The sequence below is a fragment of the Pongo abelii genome, chromosome 1, assembly GCF_028885655.2.
Source record: "Pongo abelii isolate AG06213 chromosome 1, NHGRI_mPonAbe1-v2.0_pri, whole genome shotgun sequence".
Lineage (NCBI taxonomy): Eukaryota > Metazoa > Chordata > Mammalia > Primates > Hominidae > Pongo > Pongo abelii.
In genome coordinates, this window is record NC_071985.2 from 192,801,857 (window position 1) to 192,822,354 (window position 20,498).

The 20,498-nt window shown below is 42.3% G+C and overlaps 1 protein-coding gene across 5 annotated transcripts in view; it reads right to left on the reverse strand.

Annotated features, from left to right (window-relative positions):
• The window catches only part of NFYC (nuclear transcription factor Y subunit gamma), a 79,848-nt gene extending 60,891 nt beyond the window's left edge, over positions 1–18,957 (reverse strand). Inside the window, exon 1 of one of the 5 annotated variants that reach the window (XM_009251692.4) lies at positions 18,773–18,957. Coding sequence is in view for 2 of the 5 variants with exons in the window: in XM_054520006.2 (XP_054375981.1) it covers positions 896–1,064 (169 nt within the window). In the remaining 3 variants the exon portion in view is untranslated. 5 annotated transcript variants of the gene reach the window in all.
• Between the last annotated feature and the right edge of the window lie 1,541 nt (positions 18,958–20,498).

Here is a 20,498-nt window from a genome sequence, read left to right on the forward strand (position 1 = left end):
CTCTTAACTTTCCTATTCACAAGCTGCAGGATTTTAAATATTTAATACAGAAAAATGAAAAGCACTTTGCTCATATCATTTTAAAGAACTAAATCAACACCTGACAAAATGTGTGAAATCTGTGGAAAAAGATTTGCTCATCACTGTTAATATAAGTGAAGATGTTTCTAACCAGCATTCTAAGCTAAAATGTGCATTAAAAACAAAGATTGTTACTACATTAATTACTACTTATTAGAATCTAGAGGTAGACTGGTAAATCAAGAAAGTTATGGGAAAATTTCACACTGGCATGTGGGCCTTCACCATTAGAACCTGCAGCAGTGCAAATCATATTTTCACACAAATTTCTAACAGCAACAGTGTTGCTTCCATATCTGAAAACACAGATGTCAACAAAGTGCGTGGAAATAGAACAACTCTCACAACAACTCAGCTTATTCCGTAGGAAAGCTTCAGTGCACTTGAACAAAGGAAAATTATTTGGAAAACAGTTAAGTTTACCCAATGCAAAGAGAAAAGTGTTTTGCTTCTGTGTGCCCCTGAAAAATGATTAGCCTTTCTCCATGTACCTGATCTTGTCAATATCCAACTAGGAAAGAAATCCTAGTTGAAGGACATGCAAAATCTAAACACAGCAAGGTATTCTAGGTGCACCAAAAGGTATGCATGGAATGTAAAGTGGCCATTTTCTGAACAGTGCAACTTGTCTACACTCTCTGAAGCTAAACAGTTTCTATCATTTCAACACAAAACAAAGAATTAAACTTACCGGGAACTGCATTAATTTTACATGTAGTTATTTATACCTCCTCGGACTGGGAGAATTTAAGTCACTCCTATCCCTCCCCCCCAAAGGACGGAGGAAACAAAAGGCAGCAGGAGATGCAGAAACCTGAGTCTGGAATGTCCACTCCAGTGAAAACCCGAACAGCTGTCCTCCCACCCCCCAACCAACTATTCGCCATTTTTCTTTGTCTTTCAGCTGACCCCTGCCTCAGTGAAAAACTCCGAGGCTCCAATGAAGCCCTGCAGCCTCCTTCCACTTTAACAGTCAAAGGCATTCAATCTAGCATGCTATTTGACACCAAACCTTGCCTCCACAGTGGTCCCATTGGCTGAACTGCTTTATCGGCTAAGAACACAAAGCCACGATTGGCTGTTCACGTCATCAGTTACCTCTTTTGTACACTTCCTGTTTTAAAGTTACCTTGAGAAGCAGAACAGGGGTCAGATTCAGACTTCAAACTATGGGGAACTCTAAGGCGTGGAAATGTCTGGCAAATGCACACAGCAGCTGCACTAGGGCATCATGTGCTTCTAAAACAGAATATTGACAATTTAGAATTGCTCTTAAAAACAAGCCAAAGGGTTGTTACTGTTCCCACCCACGGGATTTCTTATTGGCTGTCAGAGTTCCATTTAAAAAATTTAAGGTAATTTAACTGCTTCTGATTGGCCATCAAAGATGTCTGTAAGATACTGCTACGGTATCCTATGGCAATAGACCAGAGAAGCAATGTGCACAAGGTCGGAAAGTTGTGACCATCTTCAGTTTTCTGTTGAGCATTAACAGAAGAAAAACAAAACTGGGTAGGGCTAATCCAAAGAAAATTCAGCTTCTTTAACACTAACAGAGTGATGCCAATGGCCATACAATAGTTTGCAGGATTTCTAAAAGGCTTCTGTCATTATGTTAGTGGCACTTCAAAGGCACAGATTGGTATCAAGGCAAAGCACTTTATTTTAAAACACAAACTAATTTAAATAGGAAAATTTTAAGGTAATGTATGAAGTTAGCGGCAGGGACAGTTGAAGTGGCATTTCTAGAAAGTCAACCAGGAACCTAAGAAGGAAACATAATGATGGGGGGGGGGGGTGAATGACAAAAAAGCTAGAACATTAGAGAATACAATCATCCCCTGGTATCCATGGGAGACTGGTTCCAGGATACTCCCCAGCCAACCCTCTCATGGATACCAAAATCCTTGGGTGCTCATGTCCCTAACATAAAACAGTATAGTATTTGCATAAAACACTTGCACATTCCCATGTATACTTTTTTTAAGAGATGGTGTCTCACTATGTTGCTAGGCTGCAATGCAGTGGCTATTCAGGCATAATCAGGGCATAACAGCCTCAAACTCCTGGGCTCAATCTTCCCACTGCAGCTTCCAAAGTGGGTGAAACTACAGGTGCACGTCACCTTGCCCAGCTTCCTCTATACTTTAAATAATCACTAGGTTACATATAATACCTAATAAAATGTAAATGCTATATATGTAGTTGTTATACTGTATTGAATGACAAGGAAAAAAGTCTGCATATGTTCTATACAGACACAATTTTTAAAAATATTTTTGACCCATGGTTGGTTGAATGCTTAGATGCAGAGGGCTGACGATGTATTATCAAAAGCACATTATAATTTGATGGATTAACTAATTTATTTAGGGCAGTCACAGAGTTTGACATCCCAGAGGATAAATTTGTTCTTTTTTTTTTTTTTGAGATAGGGTCTGGCTCTGTCACCCAAGCTGGGGTGTTGCTGGGTACATAGAGGCACGATCTCGGCTTACTGCTGCAGCCTCCGCCTCCTGGGCTCAAGCGATCTTCCCACCTTAGCCTCCTGAGTAGCTAGGACTACAGGTGTGTGCTACCACGCCCAGCTAATTTTTCTATTTCTTTTCTTGTTTTTGTTTTTTTAAATTGGTAGAGATGGGGTCTCGCCATGTTGCCCAGGCTGGTCTCGAACTTCTGGGCTGAAGGAATTCTCCTGCCCCTGCCTCCCAAAGTGCTGGGATTACAGACGTGAGCCGCTGTGCCTGGACAAGGATAAATTTCTCTCTCTTTTTTTTTTGGAGATGGAGTCTCACTCTGTTGCCTAGGCTGGAGTACAGCGGCACGATCTTGACTCACTGCAACCTCCACCTCCTGGGTTCAAGTGATCTACTTAGTAGCTGGGACTACAGGCACCCACCACCATGCCCAGCTAATTTTTGTATTTTTAGTAGAGATAGGGTTTGACTATGTTGGCCAGGCTGGTCTTGAACTCTTGACCTCAAGTGATACACCTACCTCGGCCTCCCGAAGTGCTGGGATTACAGGAGTGAGCCACTGCACCCCAGCCTTCTAATATATATATATTTTTTATATAAAATATATATGTATAATATAAAATATATCTATATATTTTATATCGATATAAAATATATATAATAGATATAAAATATATCTATATATTTTATATCGATATAAAATATATATAATAGATATAAAATATATATAAAAATATAAAATATATATTATATAAAATATAAAATATAAAATATATCACATATTATATTATATAATATATAATATATATTACATAATATATTATACAATATATATTATATTATATATATTATATATATTATATAAAATATATATATATGGTTTTTTGTTTTTTTTTTTGAGACAGAGTCTCCCTCTGTCACCTAGGCTAGAGTACAACGGTGCAACCTCATCTCGCTGCAACCTCTGCCTCCTGGGTTCAAGCGATTCTCATGCCTCGGCTTCCCGAGTAGCTGGGATTACAGGCACCCACCACCACACCCAACTAATTTTTGTAGTTTTAGTAGAGACAGGGTTTCACCATGTGGACCAAGGTGGTTTCAAACTCCTGACCTCAGAAAATCTACCCACCTCGGTCTCCCAAAGTGCTGGGATTACAGGCATGAGCCACCACGCCTGGTCCCATATTTTTAAGAATAAGCACAGCAGAGTTGATCTCAGAAGAGATATTGTAAGTATTCTTACTTGTCTCACTGTGGTTATTGAAAACATTCCAGGGTGCTGAAGTCTACCAGGGGTAGTCAAAGATTTTCTTAAGGATTTTGGACCAACTGCTTAGGTTTTTTAAGAGGCAGCTCCTAATGTGGTGAAAATCAATTAGCATGTTTTTCTTTTCTTTTTACTATTTTTTTTTTTAGCAACACATTCAAATACAAACATCTCACCATTCATTACCTGAGGGCTTTAACAATCTCCTTAGATCTGCTTCCTCCCACCAAAGCTAAATATCCTAGGACTGAAAAATACAGTTGTTTTGCTAGGTGGATGAGATCTTTTCTAGAAACTCCTCATTTGACCATACATGAGAACTCATCCTTGACATGTGCAGAGATTCAGCAGGGACCCGAAATAGGAACAAGGTGGTCTGCCCTATCACTCTGCCGTATTAACTTCTCTACATACATTCCACTCATTTCCCATGATGAAATGAAATGATTTCTGAACACCTACTTGTGCCAGGTTCTGTGATAGGTATATTACAGACTTTACCCCTCTAATTCTCACTACAATACCCTTCTACCAGTGAGAAAGAGTGAGGTTCAAAGAAGTTAAAAAAAACTGGTCCCTAGCCATACATCTAGCTTCAAACTTGGGTCCCACCGAGAGTGGTACTCTTTCCACTGCACCACACTGCTTACCAAGACATGGAGCACCTCAGGGCACATCCATGGAAATTCTTAGGTGCCATATGTATGTGTAGATAGCATAAACCATTATCCAACTTCAACAAATTTAAAAATTAAAAATCTGGGCCAGGCGTGTTGGCTCACGCCTGTAATCCCAGCACCTTGGGAGGCCAAGGAAGGAGGATCACTTGAGCTCAGGCATTTGAGATCGGCCTGGGTAACACAGTGAGACCCCATCTCTACAAAAAATACAAAAATTAGCTAGGTGTGGTGGCACACGCCTGTGGTTCCACTTACTTTGGAAGCTGAGACCAGAGGATCACTTGACCCAGGAGGTCAAGGCTGCAATGAGCCGTGATCATTCCACTGCACTCCAGCCTGGGCGACAGAGTGAGACTCTATTTCAAATAAGTAGATAAATAAATAAATATTAAAATTTAAAAATCTGACTAATGTTAAATTTGATCTGCCAGTTAGAGACCTAGCCAATGGTATGACCAAACAGCACCCTATAAGTTCTTACAAATTTTACTACTAAATTATTAGGACCATTTAACCAGTAACAAACCACATTTATAAGGGCATGAAACAACTAGGTAAATCATTAACAAGAGTACACTGTTAAAATTTGAAGGGGTTGTGAGACAACTTCACAATGGCATCCAAATAAAGAGTTTGGTTATGTTAACAAGATGTGTTATACGTACTGTAATTCTTTTCTGAAAAGTTTAGATTACAGATTCTGAATACCTACTCCCATCCTGGGAAGAGAAGGCAGCAGGCCAATAGGCCTTATCTGTACTGGAGCTTCTCTTAGCCCCAGAACACCTGAGGGCCAGTCAGCTGACAAGAAAAAGCAGCTCATCTGAAGGGTGGGGGTGGGGAGCAGAAGAATAGGGAGAACATGTTCACAACCTCGCTGATTACTAATTAGTGCCAGTATGGCAAAACAACTAAGCACTTGGAAGTCAGGCAGTGTTAGTTTCAAGTTCTGACTCTACTTATTAATTATATGACACTGAACTAACCCTGAGCCTCAGTTTCCTTATCTGTATAGATATCACCATGTATACCAGAGAGCCACTGTAAGGATTAAACAAGGTAATATATGTAGAGCATATTGTACTATGCCTGAATAAGCACTGAAAAAATGGAAAGTATTAAATGTCATCCAATATTCAACTTCCTTGATTTATAGACGGTTAAGGTTCAGAAAGGGAGAAAACCTGCTTAAGGCCCTGAAGCCACTTTGAAGAAATACCTCTCTTCTATCTCTAGCATACTCTGCAGGCCTGTAGAAAGCAACTCCTTAGCCATAAAGGACAGTACGGGAAGACTACCAGGAGCCATAAAATTCTCCAGTTTTTATGCTGGAAACCCAGGCTTTTCACCACTACTCCCAGCAAATGTCTGATCACTGTTCTAAAAGCTGGCCCTCCAACTCTGCTTTGGATGTACCAGATTAAACCAATCATGACCTTTAACACTCTATGAAGGTCTTCGGCATAGTTTTTATTAATTCTTGGCAGTTTGCAAAGAAAAGACCTCAAGTCCTACTTCTCATCAACACTTACCTTAGAATTCAAGCCACAGTGGGAAGAGAACCCAAATTATTCTTGAATTTCCATTTGGCAGCTGCATCCATTCACTTACTATAGCTTTCTCTTCTACCTGTCATTACTGTAGACTGAGAACCTAACAGAATCTCTAGGATTCCAGCTAACATTCTTCCCTGGTCCTGGATCTCAGCAGCCCTCTACACCAGACAACTGCATCTTCTTACCCTAAAAAACACTCAAATCAGGCCGGACGCTGTGGCTCACGCCTGTAATCCCAGCACTTTGGGAGGCTGAGGGGGGCGGATCACGAGTTCAGGAGATCGAGACCATCCTGGCTAACACGGTGAAACCCCGTCTCTACTAAAAATACAAAAAATTAGCATGGCGTGGTGGCACGCGCCTGTAGTCCCAGCTACCCGAGAGGCTGAAGCAGGGGAATTGCTTGAACCTGGGAGGTGGAGGTTGCAGTGAGCAGAGATCACGCCACTGCACTCCAGCCTGGGCAACAGAGCTGTCTCAAAAAAAAAAAACAAAAAACACTTAAATCACTATGAGACAAACCCAGTAACTCTGGTTACACGGTTGAAGCTTTAATACTCTCAAAGAAGGTAAAGTGAGAATTTATGCTCTTGGTTGGGAGAATGATTCTTGAATCATAGCCACCTGTTTACTAGCTGCATATCGGCCAAGATACTTAACCATTTCTGAGCTCACTTCCTCATGTGTAAAATGGAGGCAATAACACCAACTAATAGGAGTGTTGAGGCTTAAATAAGTGAAAGCACTCAACATATTATCCGGAATGTGGTAGGTGACCAATTAATATCTAAATATACACTTGATTATACAGCAGGTACACATATTATAACTATTTTTTAACATGCCTCTATTACCAAAGAAGGGCTTCTTGAAGGCAGCAAGTGTCTTATTTTTATCTACATATATCCCCAAAGCATAAAGATATAAATCAAATCCGATTTTAGCCACAGTGTCAGTGAAATAACGGAGTAGCAGGGATTGAGGAAAACTGGCAAGTGTGTGTCTCATCTAAAGGAGTGACCACTACACAGCTCCAACTGAAGAGGGCCATGTAGGAAATCTGGTTAACTGCAATAAGAGCTTCATATTCTTTTTTTTTTTTTTTTTTTTGAGACAGGGTTAATTGCCCAGGCTGGAGTACAGTGGCATGATCACAGCTCACTGCAGCCTTGACCTCCTGGGCTCAAGTGATCCTCCTGCCTCAGCCTTCTGAATAACTAGGAGCACAGGCGTGCACTACCACACCCAGCTAATATTTAATTTTTTTTTGTAGAGATAGGGTCTCCCCATATTGCCCAGGCTGGTTTCAAACTCCTGGGCTCAAGTGATCCTCCCACCTCAACTTCCCAAAATGCTGAGATTGTATGTGTGAGCCACTGCACCCAGCCCAGATTCTTTAAGAAGTAAAAGACAGACTGTTTTAATGTCAAATCTTTCTATTTTAAGTTTCGGTTCAAGTTTAAAAAAAAACAAAACATAGGCCAGGCGTGGTGGCTCATACCTGTAATCCCAACACTTTGGGAGGCCGAGGTGGGTGGATCACCTGAGGTCAGGAGTTCAAGACCAGCCTGCCCAACATGGGGAAACCCCGTCTCCACTAAAAATACAAAAATTAGCCGGGCGTGGTGGTGCACGCCTGTAATCCCAGCTACTTGGGAGGCTGGGGCAGGAGAATCGCTTGAACCTGGGAGGCGGAGGATGCAGTGAGCCGAGATCATGTCACTGCACTCCAGCCTGGGAAACAGAGTGAGACTCCATCTCAAAAAACATTATAAGCAAATCAAAGAAAATTTGCCAGATTATAATTTCTGACCCATTATCTTTCACCCAACTTGGTCTTGAACAACTAGTAGCTATTTCTCAAATCCAATCCACCTTCAAGGTTTAACAAACAAACAAAAATATGTTCACACATCTTCAAAATAATCTGATAGAAGTTCTGAAGATAGGCCGGGTGCGGTGGTTCACACCTGTAATCCCAGCACTTTGGGAGGCCGAGGCGGGCAGATCACGAGGTCAGGGGAACCAGATCATCCTGGCTAACATGGTGAAACCCCATCACTACTAAAAATACAAAAAATTAGCTGGATTTGGTGGCACACACCTGTAGTCCCAGCTACTTGGGAGGCTGAGGCAGGAGAATCGCTTGAACCTGGGAGGCGGAGGTTACAGTGAGCCGAGATCATGCCACTGCACTCCAGCCTGGGTGACAGAACGAGACTCCCTCTCAAAAACAAAAAAAAAGTTCTGAAGATAATCCCCAAAAAAGGCCCAGAAACATTCTGAGCAATGACCACGTCATTAGAATAAAGGAACATTGCACTGGTGCTCAGTAAATGGTTACTCAGTGAATGAAGGAATGAAATAAACTAATAAATGGACCTTAAGGAGATGACAAATTCTAAATTATTTGTTTTTTGAAAATAAGTTATATTCTCCAAAGCATAAATTAAGACCAATAGATGGGAAATTATTCTGCAAAGACTCACTTCAGCTCTCAGAGCTGTCCAAAGATGACACAACTTTCCTCAGAAGCTATGGATGGAGTTGTTAAGCACGGGCTGTTTGAACACTTGACAGGGATGTGTAAAGGCAACATGAGAGAGAGCAGTCATGTGCAGCAGCAGCAAAAAAAGCCCAATCTTTACAGCTAAACAGATTTAGATTTTAATCCCTCCTCACACTTTTTAGGTGAGTGACCTTGTGCTAGTTATTCAACTCCACTGAGGCCAGTTTCCTGCACTAAAACATCTTGCAAGGTTTTAGGGCTTAGGATAATTTCATTTGTTCAATAAATACTTAAATTATAAGCATAGCCATTGTACTAAATAAGCTCTGGGGATTCTAAACAAGACACAGTTCCTGTCCTTAAAGAGATTAAAGTCTACTGTAACAAAGAGAAAAGTTAAAATAGGCAATCATGATGCTGTACATTAAGAGTTACAACACATGCAAATGCAAAATGCTATGGGAGGACATAAGCATAGCACCTAACCCAGGGCTTACCTAAGTTTTAGGCTGGTTAGAGAAAGCTTCTTAGGAGATTTAAAATCCTAAGAATAAAAACCAAGATAGACAAAGTGAACTGCATGTGCAAAGGCCTGAAGCTGACAGAAAGTATTACATTCCTGTTTGGTATAGCAGCAGCCCAGAAGCAAGAAGCTAGAAGTAGAGTTAGAAAGGTAGGCCGGGTGCAGTGGCTCATGCCTGTAATCCCAGCACTTTGGGAGGCCAACTGAAGTCAGGAGTTTGAGACCAGCCTGGCCAACATGGTGAAACCCCATCTCTACTAAAATACAAAAATTAGCCAGGCATGGTGGTGGGCACCTGTAATCCCAGCTACTCGGGAGGCTGAGGCAGGAGAATCACTTGAACCCAGGAGGCAGAGGTTGCAGTGAGCCAAGACTGCACCAATGCACTCCAGCCTGGGTGACAGGGAGAGACTCTCAAAAAAAAGAAAGGTATACAGGGTTGGACAAAGCTAATATACTAAAACTTTATTCTAAGGACAATGATAAGGAACTAATGCGTCTTAAACATTGGACTGGCACAATCAGTCCCACGTTTAAAGTGTAATTCTGATTTTGCCAGCCCCATGTTTAAGACGGTTTAGTTCCTTACCATTGGGTACAGTGTGGACAATAAGCTGGAGAAGGGGACACAGTGGGAGGATGGCAGCACTCTAGACCACTAACCGTGGAAAACAGGATGCTAAAGTCATCTGGTGACTGGAAAATGCAGTAGTGAAGACACTGAGTTCAAGACCAGCCTGGACAACAAAGCAAATAATTCAGAATTTGTCATCTCCCTAAGGTCCATTTATTAGTTTATTAAAAATTAAAAAATAAAACAAATTTTTTTGAGTTCAAGACCAGCCTTGAACCTCATAGTGAGACTCCATCTCAAAAAATAAAAATAAAAAATAAGCCAGGCACGGCAGCTCACACCTGTAATCCCAACACTCTGGGAGGCCAACGTGGGAGGATCACTTGAACTGAAGAATTTGAGACTAGCCTGGGCAACATAGCAAGACCTCATCACTACTAACAATAAAAAAATCAGCTAGGCAGGCATGGTGCTACATCCCTGTAGTCCCAGCTACTCAGGAAGCTGAGGCAGGAGGATGACTTGAACCCAGGAGTTTGAGGTTGCATTGAGCTATGATCACACCACCTCACTCCAGCGTGGGCAAGAGAGTGAGATGCCGTCTCAAAAAAATTAATTAAAGTAAAATAAAAAATAAAGAAGATTTAAAAATCACTAAGACCCAGTGGTTAATAAGGCATGTAGAATAACAACACTATGCCTGATAAAAAGCATGTACTCAAAAAATGATACCTGCTACTATTATTACTGTTATTGGGCATTGGATTAGATGAACTTTGAAATCACATTCATCCTTAAGAGTCTATGTTACCTTGAAGATGTATCTTGTTCTCAGAAAAGTCCTTTCCCACGATTACCAAGCTATCTTATGCAAAATGATTCATTTTTTTATTCATAGACTACACCAGAACTGCTCAACTGGGCTCCACTACACACCAGTCATAGCATGAAACGTTTATTAGGTGTTCTCACAAACAGCGGTCCATGACCAAGTAAGTCTGAGTAACACTGCATAATGTATCTTCCCTCTTGAAGGGTCATACGCAAATAAGCACCAAGGCTCTGAATAATAATTCTGCAGTAAAGAAAGGCATTTCACTTTGGCCATTGTTTGTCAAGGATCCTCTTTTTATCCCCAAAGGACACTGATTAGCACTACACAGAACTAATGTTCAGTGGAAGAGCTTGAGAAATGCTGCTCTAAACCAACTTACAAATTTTAGTGGAGTGAAAAGACTATAGGCAACTGTATTCTGACAACCTTCCAAAATGGTTAAGAGTTTTACACACATTATGGCGTTTTCCTTTCTAACTTAGTACTACTGAAAATGACATTAAATACCACCATAAATAGCAATCTTTTGCCTCCTAAGTGATTGCCAACCAAGCATTCTTGGCTTCTTAAAAGGCCCCAACTTTGTCATTTCATAATGAGCAAATTCTATGCTACTTACCTTCAGGGTACAGTAATAATTTTTAAAACAGTTTAAAATGACAAGGATGTCAACTGCGCAGATAATGTGTACTTTATTAGCCCCTTCTCTCTTCTCTTTTAAAATGAACAGATCATGCCAGTGTCAAAGGGATATATCTTCTTAACACTGGGCAAAGAATCTCACTTCATAGAGATTACTGGACAGTTTACAGCTCTGGAGGCCAAGGGTAACAGTAATTAGGGATTGTGAAAACCTTCAGTACTTCAGATTTAAGCCAATGACATGATACAAAATATCCTATACTCTAACATCATTTCCTATGAGTCATTTCATTCCTTTTTTTTTTTTTTTTTTTTTGGAGACAGTCTCACCCTGTCGCCGAGGCTGGAGTGCAATAGAGGCGTGATCTCGGTTCACTGCAACCTCTGCCTCCCAGGTTCAAGCGATTCTCCTGCCTCAGCCTCCCGAGTAGCTGGGGTTACAGATGCCCACCACCATGCCCAGCTAATTTTTTGTATCTTTAGTAGAGATGGGATTCACCATGTTGGCCAGGCTGGTCTTGAACTCCTGACCTCATGATCTGCCCGCCTCGGCCTCCCAAAGTGCTGGGATTACAGGTATGAGCCACGGCACCCAGCCCATCTCATTCCTCTTATTAAAACACTTTGAAACACTGCTCAAGATCACTATTTAAGGTTCATACTCATGAATGTATTTAAGAATAGGACAATTATTGAATCTTATTAAGAATATACAATTGACTTTAACACTTGAACCCGGGAGGCAAAGGATATACTATTGGCTTTAAATGAAGGGTATTCAGGCTGGGCGCAGTGGAGGCTGAGGCAGGCAGATCACCTGAGGTCAGGAGTTCGTGACCAGCCTGGCCAACATGGTGAGACCCTGTCTCTACAAAAAATACAAAAATTAGCCAGGTGTGGTGGCACGCACCTGTAGTCCCAAGCTACTCAGGAGGCTGAGGCAGGAGAATCGTCTGAACCCAAAAGGCAGAGGTTGCAGTGAGCCGAGGTCATGTCACTGCATTCTAGCTTGGGCGACAGAGCAAGACTCCAGCAACTAAATATATGAATGAATGGCATTCATTTAAATAGGACACCTTATATATAGTACCTTGAACATGGATTTTTTTTTTTTTTTTCAAAGAGGGAATCCCGTTCTGTCGCCCAGGCTGGAGTGCAGTGGCATGATCTCAGCTCACTGCAACCTCCGCCTCCGGGTTCAAGCGATTCTCCTGCCTCAGCCTCCCGAGTAGCTGGGACTACAGGTGCCCGCCACCATGCCTGGCTAATTTTTGTATTTTTAGTAGAAACGGAGTTTCACCATATTGGCCAGGCTGGTCACAAACTCTTGACTTCAGGTGATCTGCCAGCCTCGTCCTCCCAAAGTGCTGGGATTACAGGCGTGAGCCACTGTGCCTGACCAGACATGGATATTTCAACCTTTATTTTAAACATATTCTACTGGAAACATTCAAATGCAAATATTAGACTCAGTTCCGCTCTCTAAACTACAAGTTTATACAATAGAAAGCTCTCACTAAGTACTGGATGTAGAAGTAATCTATCTGGAGATCTGAAAATAACAAAATGGAAAATACAACTCCAATACTGAAAATGAGTACAGGTGCTGTCTCACTGCTATCAGGTACATCACTGCTAACACATGGAGAAGTGTGGGAAGGGTGCAACAATTCCTGCAACCTAGCAAAATTTTCTGCAGGCAGAGAGATTTTTCCTGAACCATTCCACAATACTGTCTAACTGCTTACTTCAAAGAAAACGTTACTCAAGTGACTACAAATCACACAAACCAAACCAACGGTCCTACTTCAACTGATAATTTGTACAGTTAGAAAAATTTTAAATGACTATAATGCAAATCTCTCCTTCTGGTCAGAATGAAAACACCGGTTGTTCCGAATTTAATCATTCTTATTTGTCAAATATGAAAAAGTTTTCATTGCATCGCAATCATTACCACTCAATACTTGGGGATGAACAAAAGAGATCAGGAAACAACCTTTCCCTGAAACAAATGATCCTACTACTTTATGCATTCAAAAGTAAGACTGACCTCACACTGGTCCACTGAAAATCAGCTCCTAAACCACAACAGCACAACTAAATTAGGTTACTTCCTTCATGTCAAGTGGTTGCTCCCCCATTTGGAAATCTTACTGTATATAACAGAGCAGACAATTAATTACAAAAGGACTCACCCCTCCTCATCAAGGAAGCTGTAACTGGCTGAAAGGACAGATTTCATGCTGTTCTAAAATGAAAATGTGTTCTCTCACTTATGAAGGTCCACTAAGTGATAGAGGCATCTACCACATGCTATTATATTCATTTCTCATGATTACCCTAAAGGTAGGTATTATTGTCGTTATTTTACAGAGGAAGAAACAAGTTAAGAACCTGCCCCAGCACACAGAGTAAATGCACTGCAGAGACAGAACTCTTCCCTTGGTGTGACTCCAATCAGCAACTAATACTGTCCCCTCCCAAAGGCACTTTTTGGCCAAAGTTTTAAAAATCCATTTCCTCCTGCAATTAATCTACTTAAATTATATTGAGTGCTTTGAGTCTCTGCAGGAAAACACTAAAATGACCTTGTAGCCTTCCTAAACTGTGACAGTGCATGCATGAAAAACTGAATAAACAAAATAAAAAGAAAGACTGTAAGACATCATCAGATAACTCACAACCAGTTTCCTCTGAGAACAAGAAACAGAATGGAAAAGAACAACTTACTGGCAAAGGAATGTTCTTCCTGGTTGTATGCCTGAGGCCAGGATTGACCTTAAGAAGGTCATTTGTGACCCTAGTAATGTCCTCTGCCATTCTCATTCCCGTGAATGAAGTAAACCTGTCACTTAAAGTCATCTCTGCCATCAAGTCAATGCGTCCACAGGAGAGGCAATGCTATCCAGTGGAATGAGCACCTATCTGGAAATCCAGTGATCTGGGCAAGATTTGGCTCTGCCCTTGCATAGCCAAGTGACCCTGTCAAGGTCATCTCACTTTTTTGGAGCCTCAGTACAAAGGACACGCCTGAAAGAACTGAAGTTCACTTCCTGAGCTAAGAAGCCAGGACTTTTTTCTTTTCCCGTAACATTCTATGGTGTCAACACAGTGTTTTAAGAGTCAGGGCTTCATTTACATAAGAACTAAGAATTACAAATCTGTGGCCGAACACGGGGGCTCACACCTGTAATCCCAGCACTTTGGGAGGCCGAAGAGGGCGGATCATGAGGTCAGGAGTTCGAGACCAGCCTGGCCAACACAGTGAAACCCCGTCTCTACTAAAAATACAAAAAATTAGCCAGGCATGGTGGCAGGCGTCTATAATCCCCGCTACTCAGGAGGCTGAGGCAAGAGAATCGCTTGAACCTGGGAGGCAGAGGTTGCAGTGAGCCTAGATCGCGTCATTGCACTCCAGCCCAGGGAAACAGTGCGAGACTCTATCTCAAAAAAAAAAAAAAAAAAAAACCGAATTACAAATCTGTGTCTGAATCTGGGCTCTGCTACTTACTGGCTGTGAGAACTTAAGCAAATTACTTTTCAGTTTCCTCACACGTAAAAATGAGGCTGGCCATATTATCTACCTCATAGTGTATGAGGATAAATATACATAATACATTTATATCCCAGCTGGTACAATGTAAGCAAGCACTCAATAAAAGTAGTAACTATATTATTCCTCCATCTGATTCATAGATCCTAGTGGCTCAGTACGTTTGAACTAAAAGATGTAAATTTCAAAATTACCTCAAAAAGACACCCAGCATAGCCTGGCTGGGCACGGTGGCTCATGTTTATAATCCCAGCACTTTGGGAGGCCGAGGTGGGTGGATCACCTGAGGTCAGGAGTTCAAGACCAGCCTGGCTAACATGGTGGAAGCCCATCTCTACTAAAAATACAAAAATTAGCTGGGTGTTGTGGGGCACGCCTGTAATCCCAGCTACTCGGGAGGCTGAGGCAGGAGAATCGCTTGAACCCAGGAGGCAGAGGTTGCAGTAAGCCAAGATCACACCACTGCAACTCCAGCCTGAGTGACAGAGTAAAACTCCCAAAAAACAAAACAAAACAAAACAAAAACCCAAAACAAGACTCCCAGCATAGCTCCATAGCATAGAATGGGTTTGGCCCATATATGTTTACAATTCTGTGGTCTGAATCCTCATTTTGCTTTGCCTTCATTTCTCTGAAAATAAAAGGGGATAAAAATGCCTTGTAAAATCTTCTCTAGTACAGTTTTGGGATTTTTATTTATTTTTTGGGAGACTGAGTCTCGCTCTGTTGCCCAGACTGGAGTGCAGTGACACAATCTCAGCTCACTGCAACCTCCGCCTCCTGGGTTCCAGCAATTCTCCTGCCTCAGTCTTCCGAGTAGCTGGGATTACAGGCGCCCACCACCATGCCAGGCTAATTTTTGTAATTTTGTTTCATCATGTGTGCGAGGCTGGTCTCAAACTCCTGACCTCAAATACCACCTGCCTCGGCCTCCCAAAATGCTGGGATTAGAGGCGTGAGCCACCGCGCCCAGTCTCTAGTAGTTCTGACCAAAGAAAAAATGTGTAAGTATAAATGAGATAACAGATTTGTCATAAGAATTAAATAAGATGCCATGGACACAGCCTATAAAGTATAAAGCTTAATATGATTTCTGCCTGAAGAAAAAGCTGAGGTTCACAAGTTTTCAACATAAACTCAGATCTACTGAGATTTCCTCAGAGTTCAAGATGGCTAGAGTGGTCAATTCCAGATCTTAACAAGGTGGCCATGGGTATAAGGGGCTAACATGGAATGAAGGTGGTCACCAATGTTGAAGGGCAGGTTGCTCCAGAAATGCCTGCTGAATAAAAAAGGTGTACATATACACTCATTTTTATCACCTTGTCTAGTCTTACTAAAAAAGAAACTAAGTTATAGATCTACAGCATTCTTCATATTTGGTTAACTTGATGACTGAGCCAAATGAGGCTGAAATGACCAACATACAAAATACATGGCAAACCCTATTTTCACTTGTAGCTTTGCCTCTATCTTCCACAGTGAAATGTTATTGTAAACAAAAATGAGGGAGGGCTTCACCTAAGCACATCAAGACATAAAGCAATTAAGATTTCCAACTCACTGGTCTCCTCTCAAACCCTGATTTAAAGGTTTCCATGCAAAATTGGAACTGCAAATATTTTGTCCTATCTAGTCTTAATTTTACACATTCTTCAGGATAAGCATATCCTAGAATCAATATCCCACAGTCTGAAGAAAGCACTAGGCCTTTGAATAGGTCCTGGTATTTGGGGACACCCTAAGGAACTGGTAATGTTTGAAAAACCTCTCCAGTGAGCTCTTTACACTAGGCACTTGGTAGTTCCTCGCCATTTGGCATAAATTACTTCCATATACAGAAAGACTATCTGCAATATTCTGAAGCTTGGTTTTAAGGAATGCAGATTCTTCAAGTTTCTGTACATATTTTTCCCCATTATCTACCTGGATTCAGGAAAAATGCAGCAATTTACTTTGTAAATCTTCCCTTTCACAATAGAAGCCAAGGGATATGATTTGAATACCTAGCTGAAGAACCCATATTCTCTATGGTTACAATTCTGTGGTCTGAATCCTCAAGCAGCACAACAAATTCTTACGAATTATAGTCTTCCATTTAATACACTCTTAAACACCCAGAAATCAAAGTAGATGATCCACTTGGAAAACAAAATTATCTGGAAGTCTGATTAGTCAGGTTTATGTTGATAGCTGATGTAGCAGACAAAATTACAGGCTTTGGCATCAGGCAACCAGGGTTTGAATTCCAGCTCAACCACTTACTGAGTGACACCAGACAAGCTACTTAACCTCTCTGATCCTCAGTTTCCTCAACTGCAATATGGGGACAATAATGTCTACCTATTGGTGTTAAAATATGCCTCAAAATAGCAATTCTCTTCCTTTGCTACTTATCAGTTCCCTTCTCCAGAAAATGTAGTTGCATTCACATAAAACTGACTAAATTTGAAAACCATAGGAGTTTCTTGAAATTGGTATGAAAACAGAAGAGTACCATCTAAAGCTAAAAAGGACTACCTAACCAAAACAAGGAAAAACAAATTAGGAAAACACAGAGGTTTAACATAAATGTGTTTCCATGGCCCTCACACACTGGGACGAGCAAATGTAAAGCAATACAAGTAACTACGATTCAGATTCAGTGGAAAAGGAACATATTCCCAACAAGTTGACTGGAACAACTCTGGATTGGAATAAAAACTTTTTGAACCAGAAAGTGTTGACAAGTCCTGTTCCTTAAGAAGCTATGCATTGGCTTTTGGTTTGGAGCTGCTTATTTGAAAAAACAAACAAAAAATTCAAAGTACACATGGGAGTGGGTGTACTTTTTAGGCACATATACAAGGAAATAAACCAAGACCCAAAATTTCTGGCTAGCTCCCTTTCCCTTAAAGGGGAACCTAACAATATTTACTCAACAAATAACTACCAACTACCTAATATTTGCTAACGTAGCTTTGGAAACTCAGCCATGACCTGTATCCTTCCTAGAGCAGCAAATTTCATATACAACATCTCGAAACTACTTGTATGGTCCTGAGACTCAATAATGTATAACTGGCCTATTAATACACTTCCCAAGTCCAAAAATGTTCCCTAAAATGCTTCCTATATCAGATTTTCTCACTTTAAATCTGATACTACTTAATGCTGTGCCTCCTAAGCTCGGACAGAGCACACTTATCAATAGGATCCCTCTCTCGGTTTACTTGCTCCTCACATCACATCCCAGGTCCGTTGACTCTGGACTCCAGGGCTCCACCAAAACCTCAAGTATTTGAATGCTTGCACTCTCCAGCAAAATCCCTGATCTGATTCTACCGTTCAGCTATGCCCCTAGCCCTGATGCCTTTCTTCCTACACCATACACTCACACCGTGGACTTCAGGGCCACTTCCAAACTGGGTCACATTAGCATCCCTGGATCTCGCAGATCCTCTCAGCCTGTCACTTGGGTTTCGGTGTTTCCAGGCCTGGAACCCTGAGGGCCTGCACACCCCCATCTCGGGCCATGCATGTACCAGGAAAAGCACCTCTGAAAGCGAGTGTCTCCCATTCCCAGGCCATGGCCTAAGCTACCCCCAAAGTACCTGCCAGGCCATCACCCTCTCTTCCCCCTTAAAGCCTCTAGGCTCGCCCTCTCGCCGCAACCCCACGCCTGCGCCGCAGGGGGTCACTGCCCCAGCCGCCCTAGCCCAAGACGCGCGCATCCCCGCAGCCTCAGATTCCTTTATCACCCCCTAGGCCGGAGCTGGCGCGACCAATAAGGTGCCAGGTCCGCGGCCTCCCCGCCACCGACCAATCACGAGCGAGCCCCCCCGCCGTCGCCTTCCGCCAATGGGAGAAAGCCCGCGGGCCGGGCCGACGAGGCACACGGACCCCACGAGCGCGGCGGCGGCGGCGACAGCGGCGGGCCAGGCAAGAGCACAACATGGCGGCGGGCAGGACGGACCGAGCTACAGCAGCGGCCGCGCGAGGAAGTGAGGTCTCTGGCGAAGGCGGGAAGCGCTGCCCCTCCCCCCGCCGCCGCTCCCCTATCACCCTCGCACAGAAACTCCCGCACACTCACACGCCTCTGCTCAGGAATCCAGGAAGAGCAGGAGCCGCCCCCGCGCTCCTACGGAGTCGGGCAGTGCAGAGGCCCTGGCGCGGCGGAGGGGAGGGGGAAGTGTGCGTCACGGAGAACGGAGCGCTGGCGAAGCGGGGGCAAAAGCAAGATGGCGGCCACGCCGTTTGCACCGTCTCCCCTTTTCCCTTCCCCCTCCCCTGGCGCCTGGACTCCCAGTATCGTGCGGTGCGCAGAAGCTGTGCTCCTCGAGGTCTCGCGAGAATTTGAAGGGGCGACGACAGAGTGAGGGGGAATGAGATCTGAGTGTTTTAGCCCCGCCCCCTTTCGGGAGCTCGAGATCTGAGTTCTGGCCCCGCCCCCTTTCGGGGAATCCGGAGGCGCTGCCCAGTGATCTCCACCACCCTTACTATCCTTGTGGATCTCCTTGGTGCGAGCTTGAATTTTAGGAAATAAGTAGGTGTCTGCGCGTGCCCTTGAGTTTTAGGAACTAAGTAGGGGCGTGTGCGTGTATTTGTGTTTTTAATTTAGGGAGAAAACTGGGGGATGAAGGTCGACATGGCGTTCCAGATTAAGCATGCCGTTCAGGTAGACAGCTACTGGCACCTTAAATTCATAAAAGAGCATTTAACACCAAACTGTAAAGTGATATCCTCCAGAATAAAGAACAGTACTTACCAAGAATAGTTAGCTTGTAACCTTACGTCGACATAGTTGTTCTTATTTGAATGCAGATTTTAAAACTTTATCACGCAGTTGGAAACCGCAGCTACTATGAGCATGGACTTTTTCATGCTTATCTCTTTCATTTCCATGACCACTTGGTCCAAAGGCATCAGGATTGTATCCATTTTACAAATGATAAAACTGAAGCTCAAAAAGGTTAAGTAACTTGATCTAAGGCCCCACAGCTAGTAAGTGTCAAAACCCCATCCGAGTAACTTCAAAACCTGTAGGTGTAGTCATCAAATGTGTCTTGAATGGAATTACCTACAGTGAGAGTTAGTGCATTAGGTAACAAGCGCAGAGAGGAATGACTGCCTCTGCTGATGGTAACCTTGAATTTTACAAATGACATTGGAGCCTTTCTGAGACTAGTGTTGCATGGGTTCTCAATAAAATCACACTGTTGTTACTCACTTCCTTTGGGTTTATAACCCTGGTGATAAAGTAATTGAGAATAGTGGAGTAAACCCTCGACTTGAATTCAGGAAAGTTGTTTTCAAATCCAATTTCAATAAATCTCACATCAGGCACTCTGATGAATGAATGAACAAAACCTAACTATAAGACACTTGACTTCAGGGAGTCTCAATTCCTTCATCTGTAAAAAGATCTAATTCCTAACTCTTGGTGATGTTGGGGAGAGTGAATGAAATAATGTGAGAGTACTTCGTAAATTGCAAAAGTGTTATAAAGAAGTTACTGATAAGAGCTATGAGTGTCTCGCTGCACTCTAGCATGGGCGACAGTGCGAGGCCCTGTCTCGGAAAAAAAAAAAAAAGTTACTTATAATGACATTTTCAGACATGAGAAATGGCATAAAATTAAAAACAGGGAGACTCAAAATAAGAAAACAGTATGTTCAGATTGTAGAGACAGATGTAGCTAATGGAAAAAAGCTAGGTAAGTCTCTCTACAGATGTTTATTGAGTACTTATTGCATATACTATGCTTGCCAAAGAAATGTAAAAATATACATTTAGTTACAATGAAGCAGCACAAGTTA